The 25,394-nt window shown below is 43.5% G+C and overlaps 1 protein-coding gene across 1 annotated transcript; it reads left to right on the forward strand.

Moving 5' to 3' along the window:
• The first annotated feature begins 22,812 nt into the window (after window positions 1-22,812).
• On the forward strand, window positions 22,813-25,048 carry LOC125529198 (uncharacterized). Its single transcript, XM_048693608.2, has 2 exons — window positions 22,813-23,461; window positions 24,479-25,048. The coding sequence occupies exons 1-2, from the start codon at window positions 23,115-23,117 to the stop codon at window positions 24,672-24,674; spliced, it is 543 nt and encodes a 180-aa protein (XP_048549565.1). The 5' UTR covers window positions 22,813-23,114; the 3' UTR covers window positions 24,675-25,048.
• Window positions 25,049-25,394: the final 346 nt, after the last annotated feature.

The raw sequence follows: 25,394 nt of genomic DNA on the forward strand, positions 1-25,394 counted from the left end.
GAGATCGTGGGACTATAAAAGATTGAAATTGGAATTTCATCAAAAGTATTACCCTATGCATCTTGTTCATCGTGATCGCAATTATATATATAATTTCTGGCCTCGCGAAAGAGAAAGCATCACTCAAGCTTGGGGAGGCTTAAATCAATGTTATATTCATGCCCCAATCATGAGCTCCCGAGAGAAATAATTATGCAAAGTTTTTATGCTCGGCTTTCTCATAATAATCAAACCATGCTCGATACTTCTTGTGCTGGCTCTTTTATGATGAAGACTATTGAATTCAGATGGAACTTATTGGATAGAATTAAACGCAACTCTGAAGATTGGGAGCTCGACGAAGGTAAGGAGTCAGGTATGACACCTAAGTTTGGTTGTGTTAAATCTTTTATGGATACCAATATTTTTCGTAAGTTTAGCACTAAATATGGACTTGATTCTGAGATAGTAGCTTCTTTCTGTGAATCTTTTGCTACTTATGTTGATCTCCCTAAGGAAAAGTGGTTTAAATATCATCCTCCCATAGAAGTAAAAGTAGCTGCACCTATTAAAGTTGAAGAAAAGACTGTCACTTATAATGATCCTATTGTTCCTACTTCTTATGTCGAGAAACCACCCTTCCCTGTTAGAATAAAGGATCATGCTAAAGCTTCAACTGTTGTTCGTAAAAGCAATATTAGAACATATACACCTCCTGAGCAAGTTAAAGTAGAACCTAACATTGCTATTGTTAAAGATCTCTTGTCTGATAATATTGATGGGCATGTTATTCAGTTCGAAGGTGAAACTGCTAGAATTGCTAAACCTTGTGCTAAAGATAAACATAGACCCGTGGTAGGCGTGCCTGTTATTTCTGTTAAAATAGGGGATCATTGTTATCATGGCTTATGTGATATGGGTGCTAGTGCTAGTGTTATACCGCATACTTTATATGAAGAAATTAAGAATGAAATTGCACCTGCTGAGTTAGAAGATATTGATGTCACAATTAAACTTGCCAATAGAGATACTATTGCACCAATTGGAATTGTTAGAGATGTTGAAGTCTTGTGTGGGAAAACTAAATATCCTGCTGATTTTCTTGTTCTTACTTCCCCACAAGATAGTTTTTGTCCTATTATATTTGGTAGACCCTTCTTAAATACTGTCAATGCTACCATAGATTGCACAAAGAATGTTGTTACTATTGGCTTGGATGATATGGTTCATGAGTTTAATTTCTCTAAATTTAGTAAACAACATCGTGAGGAAGAATTACCCAGTAAGGATGAAATTATTGGTCTTGCTTCTATTGGTGTACCTCCTAGTGATCCTTTAGAACACTATTTGCTAGACCATGAAAATGATATGTTCATGAATGAAAGAAGGGAAATAGATGAAGTATTCTTTAAACAGGAACCTATTCTGCAACACAACTTGCCTGTTGAAATTTTAGGAGATCCTCCTCCACCCAAGGGTGATCCCGTGTTTGAGCTTAAACCGTTGCCTGATAATCTTAAATATTCTTATCTTGATGAAAAGAAGATATATCCTGTTATTATTAGTGCTAACCTTTCAGAGCATGAAGAAGAAAGATTATTTAAAACTCTGAAGAAGCATCGTGCTGCTATTGGATATACTCTTGATGATCTTAAGGGCATTAGTCCCACTCTATGTCAACATAAAATAAATTTGAAAGCAGATGCCAAACCAGTTCGTGATCCTCAATGACATCTGAATCCTAAAATGAAAGAAGTGGTAAGAAAAGAAATACTCAAGCTTCTGGAGGCAGGTATAATTTATCCCGTTGCTCATAGTGAGTGGGTAAGTCCTGTCCATTGTTTCCCCAAGAAGGGAGGTATTACTGTTGTTCCTAATGATAAAGATGAATTGATTCCACAAAGAATTATCACAGGTTATAGGATGGTAATTGATTTCCGCAAATTAAATAAAGCTACTAAGAAAGATCATTACCCCTTACCTTTTATTGATCAAATGCTAGAAAGATTATGCAAACATACACACTATTGCTTTCTAGATGGTTATTCTGGTTTCTCTCAAATACCTGTGTCGGCTAAAGATCAATCAAAGACTACTTTTACATGCCCTTTTGGTACTTTTGCTTATAGACGTATGCCTTTTGGTTTATGTAATGCACCTGCTACCTTTCAAAGATGCATGATGGCTATATTCTCTGACTTTTGTGAAAAGATTTATGAGGTTTTCATGGATGACTTTTCCGTCTATGGTTCCTCTTTTGACGATTGCTTGAGCAATCTTGATCGAGTTTTGCAGAGATGTGAAGAAACTAATCTTGTCTTGAATTGGGAAAAGTGCCACTTTATGGTTAATGAAGGTATTGTCTTGGGGCACAAAGTTTCTGAAAGAGGTATTGAAGTTGATAAAGCCAAGGTTGATGCTATTGAAAAGATGCCATGTCCCAAGGACATCAAAGGTATAAGAAGTTTCCTTGGTCACGCTGGATTTTATAGGAGGTTCATTAAGGACTTCTCAAAAATTTCTTGGCCTCTGACTAATTTATTGCAAAAAGATATACCATTTGTCTTTGATGATGATTGTGTAGAAGCATTTGAAATATTTAAGAAAGAATTAGTCTCTGCACCTATTGTTCAGCCACCTGATTGGAATTTACCCTTTGAAATTATGTGCGATGCTAGTGATTATGTTGTAGGTGCTGTTCTAGGGCAAAGAGTTGATAAGAAATTAAATGTTATTCATTATGCTAGTAAGACTCTAGACAATGCTCAAAGAAATTATGCTACTACTGAAAAAGAGCTTTTAGCAGTTGTATTTGCTTGTGATAAGTTCAGACCTTATATTGTTGATTCTAAAGTAACTATTCACACTGATCATGCTGCTATTAAATACCTTATGGAAAAGAAAGATGCTAAACCTAGACTTATTAGATGGGTTCTCTTGCTACAAGAATTTGATTTGCATATTGTTGATAGAAAGGGAGCTGAGAACCCCGTTGCAGACAACTTATCTAGGTTAGAAAATATTCTTGATGACCCACTACCTATTAATGATGACTTTCCTGATGAACAATTAAATGTTATAAGTACTTCTCGTAGTACTCCATGGTATGCTGATTATGTTAATTATATTGTTGCTAAGTTTATACCACCTAGCTTCACATACCAGCAAAATAAAAAATTCCTCTATGACTTGAGACATTACTTTTGGGATGACCCACATCTTTATAAAGAAGGAGTAGATGGTGTTATTAGACATTGTGTACCTGAGCATGAACAGGAATAGATCCTACGCAAGTGTCATTCCGAGTCTTATGGAGGACACCACGCTGGAGATAGAACTGCACATAAGGTATTGCAATCTGGTTTTTATTGGCCTACTCTCTTCAAGGATGCTCGTAAGTTTGTCTTGTCAAGTGATGAATGTCAAAGAATTGGTAATATTAGTAGACGTCAAGAAATGCCTATGAATTATTCTCTTGTTATTGAACCGTTTGATGTTTGGGGCTTTGATTATATGGGACCTTTTCCTGCCTCTAATGGATATACACATATTTTAGTTGTTGTTGATTACGTTACTAAGTGGGTAGAATCTATTCCAACTAGTAGTGCTGATCATAACACTTCTATAAAAATGCTTAAGGAAGTTATTTTTCCGAGGTTTGGAGTCCCTAGATATTTAATGACTGATGGTGGTTGAGACTTTATTCATGGTGCTTTCCGTAAAATGCTTGCTAAATATGATGTTAATCATAGAATTGCATCTCCTTATCATCCACAGTCTAGTGGTCAAGTAGAATTGAGCAATAGAGAGCTCAAATTAATTTTGCAAAAGACTGTTAATAGGTCTAGAAAGAATTGGTCCAACAAACTTGATGATGCATTATGGGCATATAGAACTGCATACAAAAATCCTATGGGTATGTCTCCATATAAAATGTGAAGGAAATATGCCCTAGAGGCAATAATAAAGTTATTATTTATTTCCTTATATCATGATAAATGTTTATTATTCATGCTAGAATTGTATTAACCGGAAACATAATACATGTGTGAATACATAGACAAACATAGTGTCACTAGTATGCCTCTACTTGACTAGCTCGTTGATCAAAGATGGTTATGTTTCCTAACCATAGACATGAGTTGTCATTTGATTAACGGGATCACATCATTAGGAGAATGATGTGATTGACTTGACCTATTTCGTTAGCTTAGCACTTGATCGTTTAGTTTGTTGCTATTGCTTTCTTCATAACTTATACATGTTACTATGACTATGAGATTATGCAACTCCCGTTTACTGGAGGAACACTTTGTGTGCTACCAAATGTCACAACATAACTGGGTGATTATAAAGGTGCTCTACATGTGTCTCCGAAGGTACTTGTTGGGTTGGCGTATTTCGAGATTAGGATTTGTCACTCCGATTGTCGGAGAGGTATCTCTGGGCCCTCTCGGTAATGCACATCACATAAGCCTTGCAAGCATTGCAACTAATAAGTTAGTTGCGGGATGATGTATTACGGAACGAGTAAAGAGACTTGCCGGTAACGAGATTGAACTAGGTATTGAGATACCGACGATCAAATCTTGGGCAAGTAACATACCGATGACAAAGGGAACAACGTATGTTGTTATGCGGTCTGACCTATAAAAGATCTTCGTAGAATATGTAGGAGCCAATATGAGCATCCAGGTTCCGCTATTGGTTATTGATCGGAGACGTGTCTTGGTCATGTCTACATTGTTCTCGAACCCGTAGGGTCCACATGCTTAATGTTACGATGATAGTTTCATTATGAGTTTATATATTTTGATGTATCGAAGGTTGTTCGGAGTCCCGGATGTGATCACGGACATAACGAGGAGTCTCGAAATAGTCGAGACATAAAGATTGATATATTGGACGACTATATTCGGACACAGGAATGGTTCCGGGAGTTATCGGATATAAATCCGAGTACCGGGGGTTACCGGAACCCCCCCCCCCCCCGGGGGGGGGGGGGGGGGGGGTTAATGGGCCTCGTGGGCCCAAAGTGGAGCAGAGGAGGGGCGGCCAGGGCAGGCTGCGCGCCCCCTCCCCCTCTAGTCCGAATTGGACAAGGAGGGAGGGGCGGCGCCCCCCTTTCCTTTCTCTCCTCTCTCCCTTCCTTCCCCCTCTCCTAGTTGGACAAGGAAAGGAGGGAGTCCTACTCCGGTAGGAGTAGGACTCCTCCCTGGCGCGCCTCCTCCTGGCCGGCCGCCCCTCCCCCTTGCTCCTTTATATACGGGGGCAGGGGGCACCTCTAGACACAACAATTGATCCTTGAGATCTATTAGCCGTGTGCGGTGCCCTCCTCCACCATAATCCTCGATAATATTGTAGCGGTGCTTAGGCGAAGCCCTACGACGGTAGAACATCAAGATCGTCACCACGCCATCGTCCTGACGGAACTCTTCCCCGACATTCTGCTGGATCGGAGTCCGGGGATCGTCATCGAGCTGAACGTGTGCTAGAACTCGGAGGTGCCATAGTTTCGGTGCTTGATCGGTCCGGCCGTGAAGACGTACGACTACATCAACCGCGTTGTGCTAATGCTTCCGCTTCCGGTCTACGAGGGTACGTAGACAACACTCTCCCCTCTCGTTGCTATGCATCACCATGATCTTGCGTGTGCGTAGGAATTTTTTTGAAATTACTACGTTCCTCAATAGTGGCATCCGAGCCTAGGTTTTATGCGTTGATGTTGTGCACGAGTAGAACACAAGTGAGTTGTGGGCGATATAAGTTATACTGCTTACCAGCATGTCATGCTTTGGTTCGGCGGTATTGTTGGATGAAGCGGCCTGGACCAACATTACGCGTACGCTTACGCGAGACTGGTTCTACCGACGTGCTTTGCACACAGGTGGCTGGCGGGTGTCAGTTTCTCCAACTATAGTTGAACCAAGTGTGGCTACGCCCGGTCCTTGCGAAGGTTAAAACAGCACCAACTTGACAAACTATCGTTGTGGTTTTGATGCGTAGGTAAGAACGGTTATTGCTAAGCCCGTAGCAACCACGTAAAACTTGCAACAACAAAGTAGAGGACGTCTAACTTGTTTTATTAGGGCATGTTGTGATGTGATATGGTCAAGACATGATGCTAAATTTTATTGTATGAGATGATCACGTTTTGTAACCGAGTTATCGGCAACTGGCAAGAGCCATATGGTTGTCGCTTTATTGTATGCAATGCAATTGCACTGTAATGCTTTACTTTATCACTAAGCGGTAGCGATAGTCGTGGAAGCATAAGATTGGCGAGACGACAACGATGCTACGATGGTGATCAAGGTGTCACGCCGGTGACGATGGTGATCATGATGGTGCTTCGAAGATGGACATCACAAGCACAAGATGATGATGGCCATATCATATCACTTATATTGATTGCATGTGATGTTTATCTTTTATGCATCTTATCTTGCTTTGATTGACGGTAGCATTATAAGATGATCCCTCACTAAATTATCAAAGTATAAGTGTTCTCCCTGAGTATGCACCATTGCGAAAGTTCTTCGTGCTGAGACACCACGTGATGATCGGGTGTGATAGGCTCTACGTTCAAATACAAAGGGTGCAAAACAGTTGCACACGTGGAATACTCAGGTTTAACTTGACGAGCCTAGCATATAACAGATATGGCCTCGGAACACGGAGACCGAAAGGTCGAGCATGAATCATATAGTAGATATGATCAACATATTGATGTTCACCATTGATACTACTCCATCTCACGTGATGATTGGACATGGTTTAGTTGATTTGGATCATGTGATCACTTAGAGGATTAGAGGGATATCTTTCTATGTGGGAGTTCTTAAGTAATATGATTAATTGAACTTAGATTTATCATGAACTTAGTACCTGATAGTATCTTGCTTGTCTATGTTTGATTGTAGATAGATGGCTCGTGCTGTTGTTCCGTTGAATTTTAATGCGTTCCTTGAGAAAGCAAAGTTGAAAGATGATGGTAGCAATTACACGGACTGGGTCCGTAACTTGAGGATTATCCTCATTGCTGCACAGAAGAATTACATTCTAGAAGCACCGCTAAGTGCCAAGCCTGCTTCAGGAGCAACACCAGATGTTATGAACGTCTGGCAGAGCAAAGCTAATGACTACTCGATAGTTCAGTGTGCCATGCTTTACGGCTTAGAACCGGGTCTTCAAAGACGTTTTGAATGTCATGGAGCATATGAGATGTTCCAGGAGTTGAAGTTAATATTTCAAGCAAATGCCCGGATTGAGAGATATGAAGTCTCCAATAAGTTCTATAGCTGCAAGATGGAGGAGAATAGTTCTGTCAGTGAACATATACTCAAAATGTCTGGGTATCATAATCACTTGACTCAATTGGGGGTTAATCTTCCTGTTGATAGTGTCATTGACAGAGTTCTTCAATCAGTGCCACCAAGCTACAAAAGCTTCGTGATGAACTATAATATGCAAGGGATGAATAAGACTATTCCTGAGCTCTTCGCAATGCTAAAATCCACGGAGGTAGAAATCAAGAAGGAGCATCAAGTGTTGGTGGTCAATAAGACCACCAGTTTCAAGAAAAAGGGCAAAGGGAAGAAGAAAGGGAACTTCAAGAATAACAGCAAACAAGTTGCTGCTCAGGAGAAGAAACCCAAGTCTAAACCTAAGCCTGAGACTGAGTGCTTCTACTGCAAGCAGACTGGTCACTGGAAGCGGAACTGCCCCAAGTATTTGGCGGATAAGAAGGATGGCAAAGTGAACAAAGGTATATGTGATATACATGTTATTGATGTGTACCTTACTAATGCTCGCAGTAGCACCTGGGTATTTGATACTGGTTCTGTTGCTAACATTTGCAACTCGAAACAGGGGCTACGGATTAAGCGAAGATTGGCTAAGGACGAGGTGACGATGCGCGTGGGAAATGGTTCCAAAGTCGATGTGATCGCGGTCGGCACGCTACCTCTACATCTACCTTCGGGATTAGTATTAGACCTAAATAATTGTTATTTGGTGCTAGTGTTGAGCATCAACATTATATCTGGATCTTGTTTGATGCGAGACGGTTATTCATTTAAATCAGAGAATAATGGTTGTTCTATTTATATGAGTAATATCTTTTATGGTCATGCAACCTTGAAGAGTGGTCTATTTTGATGAATCTCGACAGTAGTGATACACATATTCATAATGTTGAAATCAAAAGATGCAGAGTTGGTAATGATAGTGCAACTTATTTGTGGCACTACCGTTTAGTTCATATCGGTGTAAAGCGCATGAAGAAACTCCGTATTGATGGACTTTTGGAACCACTTGATTATGAATCACTCGGTACTTGCGAACCGTGCCTCATGGGTAAGATGACTAAAACGCCGTTCTCCGGTACTATGGAGAGAGCAACAGATTTGTTGGAAATCATACATACAGATGTATGTGGTCCAATGAATGTTGAGGCTCGTGGCGGATATCGTTATTTCCTCACCTTCACAGATGATTGTAACAAGAAAATAAAGTTTGAAACATTTGAAAAGTTCAAAGAATTTCAAAGTGAGTGGGAGGAAAGTAGAACTTGATGAGGTAACTGTACCTGCTCCCTTATTGGAAAGTAGTACATCACAAAAACCAGTTTCTGTGACACCTACACCAATTGGTGAGGAAGCTAATGATGATGATCATGAAACTTCAGAACAAGATACTACTGAGCCTCGTAGATCAACCAGAGTAAGATCCGCACCAGAGTGGAAGCGTTATCACTCTGGTGCGGATCTTACTCTGGTTGATCTACGAGGTTCAATAGTATCTTGTTCTGAAGTTTCATGATCATCATCATTAGCTTCCTCACCAATTGGTGTAGGTGTCACAGAAACTGGTTTTTGTGATGTACTACTTTCCAATAAGGGAGCAGGTACAGTTACCTCATCAAGTTCTACTTTCCTCCCACTCACTTCTTTCGAGAGAAACTCCTTCTCTAGAAAGTTTCTGAATTTAGCAACAAAAGTCTTGCCTTCGGATCTGTGATAGAAGGTGTATCCAATATTTTCCTTTGGATATCCTATGAAGACATATTTCTCCGATTTGGGTTCGAGCTTATCAGGTTGAAGCTTTTTCACATAAGCATCACAGCCCCAAACTTTCAGAAACGACAACTTTGGTTTCTTGCCAAACCACAGTTCGTAAGGCGTCGTCTCAACGGATTTTGATGGTGCCATATTTAACGTGAATGCGGCCGTCTCTAAAGCATAACCCCAAAACGATAGCGGTAAATCAGTAAGAGACATCATAGATCGCACCATATCTAGTAAAGTACGATTACGATGTTCGGACACACCATTACGCTGTGGTGTTCCGGGTGGCGTGAGTTGCGAAACTATTCCGCATTGTTTCAAATGTACACCAAACTCGTAACTCAAATATTCTCCTCCACGATCAGATCGTAGGAATTTTATTTTCTTGTTACGATGATTTTCAACTTCACTCTGAAATTCTTTGAACTTTTCAAATGTTTCAGACTTATGTTTCATTAAGTAGATATACCCATATCTGCTTAAGTCATCTGTGAAGGTGAGAAAATAACGATATCCGCCACGAGCCTCAACATTCATCGGACCACATACATCTGTATATATGATTTCCAACAAATCTGTTGCTCTCTCCATAGTACCGGAGAACGGTGTTTTTGTCATCTTACCCATAAGGCACGTTTCGCAAGTACCAAGTGATACATAATCAAGTGGTTCCAAAAGTCCATCAGTATGGAGTTTCTTCATGTGCTTTACACCGATATGACCTAAACGGCAGTGCCACAAATAAGTTGCACTATCATTATCAACTCTGCATCTTTTGGCTTCAACATTATGAATATGTGTGTCACTACTATCGAGATTTAATAAGAATAGACCACTCTTCAAGGGTGCATGACCATAAAAGATATTACTCAAATAAATAGAACAACCATTATTCTCTGATTTAAATGAATAACCATCTCGCATCAAACAAGATCCAGATATAATGTTCATGCTTAACGCTGGCACCAAATAACAATTATTTAGGTCTAATACTAATCCCGAAGGTAGATGTAGAGGTAGCGTGCCGACCGCGATCACATCGACTTTGGAACCATTTCCCACGCGCATTGTCACCTCGTCCTTAGCCAATCTTCGCTTAATCCGTAGTCCATGTTTCGAGTTGCAAATATTAGCAACAGAACCAGTATCAAATACCCAGGTGCCACTGCGAGCATTAGTAAGGTACACATCAATAACATGTATATCGTATATACCTTTGTTCACCTTGCCATCCTTCTTATCCACCAAATACTTGGGGCAGTTCCGCTTCCAGTGACCAGTCTGCTTGCAGTAGAAGCACTCAGTTTCAGGCTTAGGTCCAGATTTGGGTTTCTTCTCTTGAGCCTTTTTTTCTTGAAACTAGTGGTCTTGTTGACCATCAACACTTGATGCTCCTTCTTGATTTCTACCTCCGCAGCTCTCAGCATTGCGAAGAGCTCGGGAATAGTCTTATTCATCCCTTGCATATTATAGTTCATCACGAAGCTCTTGTAGCTAGGTGGCAGTGATTGGAGAATTCTGTCAATGACGCAATCATCTGGAAGATCAACTCCCAATTGAATCAAGTGATTATTATACCCAGACATTTTGAGTATATGCTCACTGACAGAACTGTTCTCCTCCGTCTTGCAACTATAGAACTTATTGGAGACTTCATATCTCTCAATCCGGACATTTGCTTGAAATATTAACATCAACTCCTGGAACATCTCATATGCTCCATGACGTTTAAAACGTCGTTGAAGTCCCGATTCTAAGCCGTAAAGCATGGCACACTGAACTATCGAGTAGTCATCAGCTTTGCTCTGCCAGACGTTCATAACATCTGGTGTTGCTCCAGCAGCAGGCCTGGCACCTAGCGGTGCTTCTAGGACGTAATTCTTCTGTGCAGCAATGAGGATAATCCTCAAGTTACGGACCCAGTCCGTGTAATTGCTACCATCATCTTTCAACTTTGCTTTCTCAAGGAACGCATTAAAATTCAATGGAACAACAGCACGGGCCATCTATCTACAATCAAACATAAACAAGCAAGATACTATCAGGTACTAAGTTCATGATAAATTTAAGTTCAATTAATCATGTTACTAAAGAACTCCCACTTAGATAGACATCCCTCTAATCCTCTAAGTGATCACGTGATCCAAATCAACTAAACCATGTCCGATCATCACGTGAGATGGAGTAGTTTCATTGGTGAACATCACTATGTTGATCATATCTACTATATGATTCACGCTCGACCTTTCGGTGTCCATGTTCCGAGGCCATATCTGTATATGATTGGCTCGTCAAGTATAACCTGAGTATTCCGCGTGTGCAACTGTTTTGCACCCGTTGTATTTGAACGTAGAGCCTATCACACCCGATCATCACGTGGTGTCTCAGCACGAAGAACTTTCACAACGGTGCATACTCAGGGAGAACACTTCTTGATAATTAGTGAGAGATCATCTTAAAATGCTACCGTTAATCAAAGCAAGATAAGATGCATAAAAGATAAACATCACATGCAATCAATATAAGTGATATGATATGGCCATCATCATCTTGTGCTTGTGATCTCCATCTTCGAAGCACCGTCATGATCACAATCGTCACCGGCGCGACACCTTGATCACCATCGTAGCATCATTGTCGTCTCGCCAATCTTATGCTTCCACGACTATCGCTACCGCTTAGTGATAAAGTAAAGCATTACAGCGCAATTGCATTGCATACAATAAAGCGACAACCATATGGCTCCTGCCAGTTGCCGATAACTCGGTTACAAAATATGATCATCTCATACAATAAAATTTAGCATCATGTCTTGACCATATCGCATCACAACATGCCCTGCAGAAACAAGTTAGACGTCCTCTACTTTGTTGTTGCAAGTTTTACGTGGCTGCTACGGGCTTAAGCAAGAACCAATCTTACCTACGCATCAAAACCATAACGATAGTTTGTCAAGTTGGTGTTGTTTTAACCTTCACAAGGACCGGGCGTAGCCACACTTGGTTCAACTAAAATTGGAGAAACTGACACCCGCCAGCCACCTGTGTGCAAAGCACGTCGGTAGAACCAGTCTCGCGTAAGCGTACGCGTAATGTCGGTCTGGGCCACTTCATCAAACAATACCGCCGAACCAAAGTATGACATGCTGGTAAGCAGTATGACTTATAACGCCCACAACTCACTTGTGTTCTACTCGTGCATATAACATCAACGCATAAAACCTGGCTCGGATGCCACTGTTGGGGAACGTAGTAATTTCAAAAAAATTCCTACGCACACGCAAGATCATGGTGATGCACAGCAACGAGAGGGGAGAGTGTGATCTATGTACCCTTGTAGACCAATAGCGGAAGCGTTATGACAACGCGGTTGATGTAGTTGTACGTCTTCACGGCCCGACCGATCAAGCACCGAAACTACGGCACCTCCGATTTCTAGCACACGTTCAGCTCGATGATGACCCCCGGACTCCGATCCAGCAAAGTGTCGAGGAAGAGTTCCATCAACACGACGGCGTGGTGACGATCTTGATGTTCAACTGCCGCAGGGCTTCGCCTAAGCACCACTACAATATTATCGAGGACTATGGTGGAAGGTGGCACTGCACACGGTTAAGAGAACGATCTTAGAGATCAACTTGTGTGTCTAGGGGTGCCCCCTGCCCCCGTATATAAAGGAGCCAAGGGGGGTGCGGCCGGCCCTAGGAGGAGGCGCGCAGGAGGAGTCCTAATCCTACCGGGAGTAGGACTCCCCTCCCTTTTCCCTAGTTGGATTAGGACTTGGAGGGGAAGGAGGAGAGGGAAGAAAGGAAAGGGGGGGTGCCCCCCCCTTGTCCAATTCGGACTTGGGGGGGGAGGGGCGCGTGGCAGCCCCTAGGCCTCCTCTCCTCTTCCTCCACTAGGCCCATTAAGGCCCATTAGGTTACCGGGGGGTTCCGATAACCTCCCGGTACTCCGGTAAAATGCCGATTTCACCCGGAACACTTCTGATGTCCAAACATAGGCTTCCAATATATCAATCTTTATGTCTCGGCCATTTCAAGACTCCTCGTCATGTCCGTGATCACATCTGGGATTCCGAACTAACTTCGGTACATCAAAACTCATAAACTCATAATATAACTGTCATCGAAACCTTAAGCGTGCGGACCCTGCGGGTTCAAGAACAATGTAGACATGACCGAGACACGTCTCCGGTCAATAACCAATAGCGGAACCTGGATGCTCATATTAGCTCCCACATATTCTATGAAGATCTTTATCGGTCAGACCACATAACAACATAAGTTGTTCCCTTTGTCATCGGTATGTTACTTGCCCGAGGTTCGATCGTCGGTATCTCAATACCTAGTTCAATCTCGTTACCGGCAAGTCTCTTTACTCGTTTCGTAATACATCATCTCGCAACTAACTCATTAGTTGCAGTGCTTGCAAGGCTTATGTGATGTGCATTACCGAGAGGGACCAGAGATACCTCTCCGACAATCGGAGTGACAAATCCTAATCTTGAAATACGCCAACCCAACATTTACCTTTGGAGACACCTGTAGAGCTCCTTTATAATCACCCAGTTACGTTGTGACGTTTGGTAGCACACGAAGTGTTCCTCCGGCAAACGGGAGTTGCATAATCTCATAGTCATAGGAACATGTATAAGTCATGAAGAAAGCAATAGCAACATACTAAACGATCGGGTGCTAAGCTAATGGAATGGGTCATGTCAATCACATCATTCTCCTAATAATGTGATCCCGTTAATCAAATGACAACACATGTCTATGGTTAGGAAACATAACCATCTTTGATTAACGAGCTACTCAAGTAGAGGCATACTAGTGACGTTTAGTTTGTCTATGTATTCACACAAGTATTATGTTTCCGGATAATACAATTCTAGCATGAATAATAAACATTTATCATGATATAAGGAAATAAAATAATAACATTATTATTGCCTCTAGGGCATATTTCCTTCATTCTAAACAAAGCGTCGTGGCGGGATCTACATGTGAAGTAGAGTACATAGCTGCTTCGGAAGCAGCAAATGAAGGAGTCTGGATGAAGGAGTTCATATCCGATCTAGGTGTCATACCTAGTGCCTCGGGTTCAATGAAAATCTTTTGTTACAATACTGGTGCAATTGCCTTGGCAAAGGAATCCAAATTTCACAAGAGAACCAAGCACATCAAGAGACGCTTCAATTCCATTCGGGATTTAGTCCAAGTGGGAGACATAGAAATTTGCAAGATACATACGGATCTGAATGTTGTAGACCCGCTGACTAAGCCTCTTCCACAAGCAAAACATGATCAGCACCAAGGCTCCATGGGTGTTAGAATCATTACTGTGTAATCTAGATTATTGACTCTAGTGCAAGTGGGAGACTGAAGGAAATATGCCCTAGAGGCAATAATAAAGTTATTATTTATTTCCTTATATCATGATAAATGTTTATTATTCATGCTAGAATTGTATTAACCGGAAACATAATACATGTGTGAATACATAGACAAATATAGTGTCACTAGTATGCCTCTACTTGACTAGCTCGTTGATCAAAGATAGTTATGTTTCCTAACCATAGACATGAGTTGTCATTTGATTAACGGGATCACATCATTAGGAGAATGATGTGATTGACTTGACCTATTTTGTTAGCTTAGCACTTGATCGTTTAGTTTGTTGCTATTGCTTTCTTCATGACTTATACATGTTCCTATGACTATGAGATTATGCAACTCCCGTTTACTGGAGGAACACTTTGTGTGCTACCAAACGTCACAACATAACTGGGTGATTATAAAGGTGCTCTACAGGTGTCTCTGAAGGTACTTGTTGGGTTGGCGTATTTCGAGATTAGGATTTGTCACTCCGATTGTCGGGGAGGTATCTCTGGGCCCTCTCGGTAATGCACATCACATAAGCCTTGCAAGCATTGCAACTAATAAGTTAGTTGCGGGATGATGTATTACGGAACGAGTAAAGAGACTTGCCGGTAACGAGATTGAACTAGGTATTGAGATACCGACGATCAAATCTCGGGCAAGTAACATACCGATGACAAAGGGAACAATGTATGTTGTTATGCGGTCTGACCGATAAAAGATCTTCGTAGAATATTTAGGAGCCAATATGAGCATCCAGGTTCCGCTATTGGTTATTGATCGGAGATGTGTCTCAGTCATGTCTACATTGTTCTCAAACCCGTAGGGTCCGCACGCTTAACGTTACGATGACAATTTCATTATGAGTTTATATATTTTGATGTACCGAAGGTTGTTCGGAGTCCCGGATGTGATCACGAACATAACGAGGAGTCTCGAAATAGTTGAGACATAAAGATTGATATATTGGACGACTATATTCGGACACATGAATGGTTTCGGGAGTTATCGGATATAAAACGGAGTACCGGGGGTTACCGGAACCCCCCCCCACAGGGGTTAATGGGCCTCATGGGCCCAAAGTGGAGCAGAGGAGGGGCGGCCAGGGCAGGCTGCGCGCCCCCTCCCCCTCTAGTCCGAATTGGACAAGGAGGGAGGGGTGCCCCCCCTTTCCTTTCTCTCCTCTCTCCCTTCCCCCTCTCCTAGTTGGACAAGGAAAGGAGGGAGTCCTACTCCCGGTAGGAGTAGGACTCCTCCCTGGCGCGCCTCCTCCTGGCCGGCCGCCCCTCCCCCTTGCTCCTTTATATACGGGGGCAGGGGGCACCTCTAGACACAACAATTGATCCTTGAGATCTATTAGCCGTGTGCGGTGCCCTCCTCCACCATAATCCTCGATAATATTGTAGCGATGCTTAGGCGAAGCCCTGCGACGGTAGAACATCAAGATCGTCACCACGCCATTGTGCTGACGGAACTCTTCCCCGACATTCTGCTGGATCGGAGTCCGGGGATCGTCATCAAGCTGAACGTGTGCTAGAACTCGGAGGTGCCGTAGTTTCGGTGCTTGATCGGTCGGGCCGTGAAGACGTACGACTACATCAACCGCGTTGTGCTAACGCTTCCGCTTCCGGTCTACGAGGGTACATAGAAAACACTCTCCCCTCTCGTTGCTATGCATCACCATGATCTTGCGTGTGCGTAGGAAATTTTTTGAAATTACTACGTTCCCCAACAAAATGGTATATGGAAAAGCATGTCACTTACCTCTCGAACTAGAACATAAGGCATATTGGGCTATTAAAGAGCTCAACTATGACTTCAAACTTGCCGGTGAGAAGAGGTTATTTGATATTAGCTCACTTGATGAATGGAGAACCCAAGCATATGAAAATGCTAAGTTATTTAAAGAAAAAGTTAAAAGATGGCATGACAAAAGGATACAAAAGCGTGAGTTTAATGTAGGTGATTATGTATTGCTATACCACTCTCGTTTAAGATTTTTTGTAGGAAAACTTCTCTCTAAATGGGAAGGCCCCTATGTTATCGAGGAGGTCTATCGTTCCGGTGCCATAAAAATCAACAACTTCGAAGGCACAAATCCAAAGGTGGTAAACGGTCAAAGAATCAAACATTATATCTCAGGTAATCCCATAAATGTTGAAACCAATATTATTGAAACCGTAACCCCGGAGGAATACATAAGGGACACTTTCCGGAACGTTTCAGACTCCGAAAGGGAATAGGTATGTGGTACGATAAGTAAACCGACTCCAAAACAATTTTTAAGGCAATATTTCTCCGTTTTGGAATATTTAGAAAAATAGAAAAATAAGTAGCAGTCCGAGAAGGACATGAGGGCCCCACGAGGGTGGTGGGCGCGCCCTACCCCCTGGGCGCGCCCCCCTACCTCGTGAGCGCCTCGTGTGCCTTCCGGACTCCGTTCTCTTGCACGTTACGTATTTTGGTCGGTAAAAATTCATTATATATTCTCCCGAAGGTTTTGACTCCTGTATCACGCAAAAATCTCCTATTCTTGTTTCGAGCTGTTTTTCTGACAAATCTAGGTTATCATGATGGCCCCAAGCGCCTCCAAGGACAAGTTCTTCGAGAAGGTCATCAACCCTTACCTCGCGGAGGTGTTGCGACACCCTCAAACCATTGAGATGCGTGATGGGTTGCTGCACATCCGCGATGAAGAGGGACCAAAGGGGACCAGAAGCATGGAGACGAGGCTCGAAGCAGTGGAGCAACAAGTTTTCAAGTGCCAAAGGATGGTGGAGCGTGGAATCAACGCTAGCCACATGATGCTCGCGGAGTTCACCAACAACTACAAGCCGGATGCCAAGAATACCAAGGAGGCCATCTTCAAGCTACATGAGAAGATCGAGCACCTCTAAGCCCAAGTCTATGACCTTCAAAACCAAAACTGTGAGTATGAATATAGATTCAAAAGAATGAGTTTGGCTGCAGATTTGAGGATTCCGGAGACTCGATCATCTTTCTATGATGGTGAACCTATGCCTTGGAAGATGGATGACAAGCCTGCATCATCAACAACACCTCCACCGTCTCCTCCAACAAAGAAGAATTGAGTATCTGGGTATGGGCACTCCCCTTGGCAACTGCCAAGCTTGGGGGAGGTGCCCGGGTATCGTATCACAATCACAACTCCTATCTTTACCGTTTTTCTTAGTTCGATCCTATTAGTAGTATCTTGATCTAGTAGAATAAAGTTTATGGCATGATCTAGTTTTGAGTTTTGCTTTATGATCTCTCTATGTAATCGAGTCCGTGAGTTATATATAATAAAGATTAGTGTTGAGTCAAGGGCCTGATTATTTTGCCATGATCTTGGGTGAATAAAAGAAAAGAGAAAAAGAATAAAAAGAAACAAAGAGTTCATATTGATCTTATTGAGAGTAATGACTTCACATAGAAAGAGTATGATGATTAAAAGTTGTTGGGAGTTGGTAGACATAGCTTTGGTCATTGTTGCAATTAATAGGAAGTAATAAGGAAAGAGAGGTTTTCACATATAGATATATTATCATTGACATCTTTTATGATTGGGAGCACTCATTAAAATATGACATGCTAAAGAGTTGATGTTGGACAAGGAAGACAATGTAATGAGTTATGTCTTTCTTATATCCGAGATAAAGTATGTTGTCATGGATCCTCTAACTTGTTGAGCTTGCCTTTCCCCCTCATGCTAGCCAAATTCTCAGCACTAAGTAGAAATACTACTTGTGCTTCCAAAATCCCTAAACCAGTTTTGCCATGAGAGTCCACCATATCTACCTATGGATTGAGTAAGATCCTTCAAGTAAGTTGTCATCGGTGCAAAGCAATAAAAATTGCTCTAAATATTTATGATTGATTGGTGTGGGAGAAATAAGCTTTATACAATCTTGTGATGTGGAAGTAATAAAAGCGACGGACTGCATAATAAAGGTTCACATCACAAGGGGCAATATAAAGTGACGTTCTTTCGCATTGAGATTTTGTGCATCCAACCATAAAAGCGCATGGCAACCTCTGCTTCCCTCTGCGAAGGGTCTATCCTTTATTATTATCTTCCACCTTATGCAAGAGTCACGGTGATCTTCACCTTTCCTTTTTCACTTTATCCTTTGGCAAGCTTAGCATGTTGGAAAGAACATGATATATATATATATATATAATTGGATGTAGGGGAGCATGAACCATTATTGTTGACATTACCCTTGAGGTAAAAGGTTGTGGGGCAACTATAAGCCCCTATCTTTCTCTGTGTCCGACTAAAACTCCATAAACACAAGTATCGCGTGAGTGTTAGCAATTATGAAGGACTAGATGATAGTTGAGTATGTGGACTTGCTTTTAAGCTGTGACATAAACTCTTTCCGATGTTATGATAAATTGCAATTGTTTCGATGACTGAGATTATAGTTTGTTGGATCCCAATAAGGTTTATGATTCATACTTTTGCATTGTGAATAGATCGTCGCTTGAACATAAGTAATCATATGACAAAATCTATATATGTTGCTGTTATGAGAATAATCATGATGCCTTCATGTCCGTATTTTATTTTTATCGACGCCTCTACCTCTAAATATGGGGACATATTTATTGTTATCGGCTTTTCGCTTGAGGACAAGCGAGGTCTAAGCTTGGGGGAGTTGATACGTCCATTTTGCATCATGCTTTTATATAGATATTTATTGCATTATGGGCTGTTATTTCACGTTATGTCACAATATTTATGGCTATTCTCTCTTATTTTACAAGGTTTACATAAAGAGGGAGAATGCCGGCAGCTGGAATTCTGGGGCTGGAAAAGGAGCAAATATTAGAGACCTATTCTGTGCAACTCCAAAAGTCCTGAAACTCCACGGAATATCATAAAATAAATAAAGAAAAATCCTCGCCAAAGATGAAGTCCAGGGGGCCCACACCCTGCTCACGAGGGTGGGGGGCGCGCCCCCCTACCAGGGCGCGCCCCCCCTACCTCGTGGGCTCCCTAGTGGGTCTCCGACGTCCGTCTTCTCCTATATGAAGTCTTTCGATGAGAAAAAAAGAAGAAGCAACCTTTCGGGACGAGACTCCGCCGCCACGAGGCGGAACCAATCTAGAGCTCCGGCAGAGCTGTTCTGCCGGGGAAACTTCCCTCCGGGAGGGGGAAATCATCACCAACGCTCTTCTCATCGGGAGAGGGCAATCTCCATCAACATCTTCACCAGCACCATCTCATCTCCAAACCCTAGTTCATCTCTTGTATCCAATTCTTGTCTCAAAGTCCGGGATTGGTGCTAGTAGTGTTGATTACTCCTTGTAGTTGATGCTAGTTGGTTTATTTGGTGGAAGATCATATGTTCAGATCCTTTATGCATATTATTACCCCTATGATTATGAACATGAATATGCTTTGTGAGTAATTACGTTCGTTCCTGAGGACAAGGGAGAATTCTTGCTATTAGTAGTCATGTGAATTTGGTATTCGTTTGATATTTTGATAAGATGTATGTTGTCTAGCCTCTAGTGGTGTTATGTGAACATTGACTACATAACACTTCACCATTATTTGGGCCTAGAGGAAGGCATTGGGAAGTAATAAGTAGATGATGGGTTGCTAGAGTGACAAAAGCTTAAACCCTAGTTTATGCGTTGCTTCGTAAGGGGCTGATTTGGATCCATATGTTTCATGCTATGGTTAGGTTTACCTTAATACTTTTGTTGTAGTTGCGGATGCTTGCAATAGAGGTTAATCATAAGTGGGATGCTTGTTCAAGTAAGAACAGCACCCAAGCACCGGTCCACCCACATATCAAATTATCAAAGTATCGAACGCGAATCATATGAACGTGATGAAAACTAGCTTGACGATATTCCCATGTGTCCTCGGGAGCGCTTTTCCCATTATAAGAGTTTGTTCCGGCTTGTCCTTTGCTACAAAAAGGATTGGGTCACCTTTCTGCACCTTATTTACTTTTGTTACTTGTTGCTCGTTACAATTTACCTTATTACAAAACTATCTGTTGCCACTTATTTCAGTACTTGCAGAGAATAACTTGCTGAAAACCGCTTATCATTTCCTTCTGCTCCTCGTTGGGTTCGACACTCTTACTTATCGAAAGGACTACGATAGATCCCCTATACTTGTGGGTCATCACTCCTTCTCATGGGATTGGCCCTGGGCTCGTGCTCGAATGAACGAGATTTGGGCCCAAGGCTGGTCGGGGGGTTGGGCTCGATTCGGGAGGTGCTCGCGGACGGCATGGTTCCTTTTCGTGGGCACGATGGTCGGTGGCGGTGTTGCCGGAGGTCCTTCGGGTGCCGGTGGGGTGGGGCGGTGCGGCTGTTGTGGTTCAATGGCAGTGCGATCCGGGTCACCGACTTCTTTGATGGGTGGCACGGATCTAGTTCGTGGTGGTGGACGACGTCCAGCGGTGCACAAGTACCGGGGGGCTGACCTAGTCCGCGCTTTCTCATTGTGCTCCCCTTGCTTGCCACATGTTTGTGAAGCCGGTCCAAGTCGGGCTCTCTAGGTGTTGTTGTTTCGTCCGACGAGTCGATGTTGAAGACCACGGACATGGCGGCATTCGAGCTTGCTCGGCGGTGACCGTCGGCGGTCACTGGGTTGTATACCCCTGGTCCACCAAAACCGGCTGGGGGCGTAGGGGTGGGCGCCTCCTACCGTGGAGGCGCCAACCCAAACCGGTGACTGATGTCGGGCTAGAAGTGAAAGGAGGTGCCTTTCGCTCCTCCTACCGTGGTTGAGTGGACGGGAAGTGGATGGTTGACAGTGTCTAGGGGCATGGACGTCGGGGCGGCGGTCCCGGATGGTGGGCTCCATGGTTGGCTTTCCGGCAGGCTTCATGGTGGCGGTGGTGACTCCACCTCTTCGTGTGAGCGGCAAGGATGTAGTGTCAGGAGGCTCTGGTCTGCTCAGGCAGTGCCTAGATCTGGTCTGGATAGGATGTCCCTCGGTGTGGTGATGACCGCGGCTCCACTTGGTGGTGTAGGTGAGTTTCCGAGCGAAAGCTTTGCGCTATCTGGCACCAGCGACGGTGACGCCTGTGGGTGTCGCTTGCTTCCTAAAGTCGTCGTTGTGGGTCTTGATCTTGTGCCATGGCTCCGGGTGAAAACCTTTATCTGTTTGCTTGGACTAGGCAGTGGCAACGCTACGCGCCGTCACCCTCTTGGGGGTGTTGTCATGGAGCTCAGGCGTCTTCGGTCGGAACTCAGCGACGTGTTAGGCTTGTTCCAGGCTTCATGTTTATCTTTTGATCTGTTTTATGAGGGTCTCTTCATCATGTTGTATCGTTCGACCGTGTACTTTGATGTGTTGCTTTATATAAAAAACGGGATGAGAGCCTATTTCGAGAAGGACATTGGGAGCAAGGCTAGGCTGATGGCAGGTCAAGGCGAGAACTCATAACCCCCCCCCCCCCCCCCCCCCTCTCTCTTATAATACTCTCTTCATTCCTAAATATAGCTATTTTAGATATTTCAATATGAACTACATACAGAGCAAAATAAATTAATCTATACATTAAAATACATATATATACATTTGTATGTGGTCCATATTAAGATCTCTAAAAAAACTGATATTTAGGAACGGAGCGAGTAGTATGTAATTACCTAATGAAAAAAACAGGCAAAAGTCGCTTGTTCCTGAAAAAGAAAATGATGAACTGCACAACCTGAACAAGTGGTATATATATGCATGGGAGGACTGCGCAAGATTTGAAGCACCCTACATATACCCTCCGGCCATCAGCATTTACCTCGCCTGGGTACTTATTTTGGATAACCCTCGCAGTTGCAGCAAATCCATTTTGTTCACATAGCAAAGAATGGCTCAACGACAACACTTGCACAAACAAATCAGCTAAACGATGAACGCTCCTCTGAAATCGTCAACGGATGGATGAAGAAATTCATGGAGCTGGAGTGGGGCAATAGCAAGACCTAGCAGATGGATGCACTTCAAGAAACGCTAGCCTTGCCGGAGACCCAATTCAGCTCTGCACGTGCTCTTACGTGCGAAAATGATTTTTGAAATGCCAAAAGAATCTTAACAAAATTTTGATGTGTCCATAATCACATCCAAATGATATTTGTAAATTTTTACTTTGTCACATAGCCCACATGCCTACTATGATGAGAGCAAGAGCAATGCACACGAGCAGTTTGAGTACCGGCAAGGCGAGTTAGTTGTTTGTGTTGTCACGGTGGATGTGGGTGCTAACCTTGAGGGGTGGCACGTTGCTGAAAGGCGTTGTATCAACCGTCTTGGCTCTTCTTCTTTAATATATACTCCCTCTGTTCCGAAATAATTGTTGTTGGGGGATTTAGTACAATTTTCGTCACGTTAGGAAATAGTTGTCGTTTCCGAAATTACCCTCCCCCAAATCCCACTCCCAAATCCCTAGCTCGTCACCGAGTCGCCCTCGCAGGCGTCGCCGGCGCCTCCCCCTCGCACGTGCGTGTCGCCGGGGCACCTCTACCCCGCACGCAGCGCCTCCGCCGGCACCTCTCCCTCTCGCGTCGTCGCCGCCTTTCCATGTTGCCAGACGCCGTTGCCTCTCCCTCTTCAAGATTTGATTTTTATCGCCGGTGACTGGATCCGAAGCGCGGCGGCCGGACAAGTCGGACGCGGAGATCCTCGAGGCGCACGCGAGGTCGCGCCGGGGATGCGACCCTGCCAGGAAGTGCAAGCCGCGCTGCCCCGCTCGGCAGTGCAAGGAGACGCTTACCTTCTCCAACACAAGCCACTGCAAGGGGTGCGGACAGAAGCTGTGTTTGAAGCACAGGTTCCCCGCGGACCACGAGCGCGCGTGCGTGTCGCCCGCGGGAGCCGCCGCCGCCGTGAGGAGGGCCGGCGGCAACTGCTGGCGCGACGAGCAGAAGACCAAGGACGGCGGTGGGTGGGCGCTGCCGCCGTTGATCCGGAATTTCAAGATGTTCTGAATAGCCTCAAGCTAAAAATTGTGGCTGGGATCTGCAACGACGTTCCTCCAGTCCATCGCCAACAGCTGCAGTACGCCACTCCTTCATCTCTCCCTTGTTGCTGCTTATCTAATCCTCGCAGTACGCCACTCCAATGCTTTTTCCTGTCAAGAAACAACACCTTCACATTGATGTTGTCCCCTTTTATTTTCTGTGAGATTTCTCCATTGAGGTCATGTCACTTGTTTAATCAGTTTGAGTATACGGGTCATTCGAGAATTTAGTGTAGTGTAGGGTTTACTGAACATTACTGCTGCTGTCATATTTGAGTAAATCAGTGAACATCTGTATTTAGCAGAATACTCTACTCCAGCAATTAAGTGCAATATGAAACCTTTTTCTTCAGTTAAGTGTTAACTAAATTAAAACTAATGTTAATTAGTAGTGTATTGTTGCTGTAGTTTCTCCATCTGGAGTAATTCTCTTCTCTTCTTCAGTTAATTATAGGAGTACTTTTAGAGGTAATTAACTGAAACTTTTTCAGTTAATTAGGAGTAGCAAACTCTTTTAGGTAAAGAATTTGGAGTAATTCTCTTCTCTTTTTCTATTCTCCTCTTCTCTTCTCTATTCATAACTTGCTACTATGATGATGGAGTAGCAATCATATTTTGACTTGTGTAGTGATGCTGCTATGATGGGTTTCCCAGATGCTTCTATGATCCCACTAGATAAAACAGTCAACAATTTGCTCTTTGAAAAAGCAAACAAGCCATTTACTCCAATGCAGTTCATCTTTTTTTAATACTCCAATGCAGTTCATCCAAGGATGATGCAAGCCATTTACCAGAAAGAAGAAGCAGATTTTTGGTAATTAAATAAAACCTTTGCCTGCTTCCAGATTTGGAATACAAAGACAAAAGACTAGTGTACAATGCAGTTTATACTCCATGCATATTCTTCAGTTCCTCTTCCATGATACACTTGCAGCACATACACCTTATACAGCTGCCTCATTTATTCTACTGATTCCTCAAATTCTGCTGTTAATTATTGTGAATCCCTCAGTTGTGATGTTTAACTGAATCGATCTTGTTTTGTCTAATTCAAGGCGAGGATTACCTGCCTGGAGTGCAAGGCGGGGGCGCAGCGAGGATCAGGCTGGCCAGCGGGGCGAGGACCAAGCTGGGGCGGAGGCGGCCAGGCTGGGGCGGTGGCGAGGACCGGGGCGGCGAGCTGGGTCGGAGGCGGCCAGGCTAGGACGGCGGCGAGGACCAAGCTGGGGCGGAGGCAGTCCTGCTGGTTGAGGGAGGAGGAGGAGGGGCTGGCGACGGGGACGAGCGCTGACCTGGAGGAAGACGACGACGATCTGTTTTTAAAATCAGGGGCAGTTCTGTACTTTTGTTTGTTTTCACCTTTTTTTTGCATACTAATTGGAGAGCTTTATTCATCGAAAAGCATTCATGGATGAGTCAGCCAATAGGCTGGTCACCAGGAAGCTTGGAGTATCATCTAGCCAGCTATCTGTTACATCCGGTGCACAGGCACGCTTTGTACAAAGATGCGCAGGAAGATTAGCTGATCTACTTACATGTCGAACATCGAAAGATGTAAAGTAAGTACTGAGCTCTCCTATCTCATCTAATAAATAGGTCACAATAGAACGTGAATTGTGACGAGAGTTCCAAAGTGTCACCAACTCCAAACAGTCTACTTCCATTAGCACATGGGAGAAGCCTCAGAAAGTAGCAAAAAGAACCCCATCACGTAAGGAGAGACCCTCCATAGTGAGAGGATCTGTGATTCCGGAATAAGGTTTGCACCACGTACCAAGCAAGGCCGAGGGAGATTGAGCAACACCACCAGCACCCCCTCGGCTTCCCTCAAGATTAAGTCCGCCGTCTGTGTTGATCTTGACAAAGCCCTCATCCGGCGGACGCCATCCAAATCCAGACAAAACTTGTGCCTCTTTGCCGGCAGATGAAGGAGCGCAATAGCCTCCTTTGTAGCCCGCATAGTAGACATCG

Source organism: Triticum urartu, chromosome 2A (assembly GCF_056163025.1).
Source record: "Triticum urartu cultivar PI428250 chromosome 2A, HENAU_Tu73, whole genome shotgun sequence".
Lineage (NCBI taxonomy): Eukaryota > Viridiplantae > Streptophyta > Magnoliopsida > Poales > Poaceae > Triticum > Triticum urartu.

Excerpts from the sequence above, each read along its gene's own strand:
- LOC125529198 (XM_048693608.2), top strand. The coding sequence starts at position 23,115 with ATGCGACCCTGCCAGGAAGTGCAAGCCGCGCTGCCCCGCTCGGCAGTG. Across the intron at positions 23,462-24,478 it reads GTCCATCGCCAACAGCTGCA|GCGAGGATTACCTGCCTGGA; the intron begins GTACGCCACTCC and ends GTCTAATTCAAG.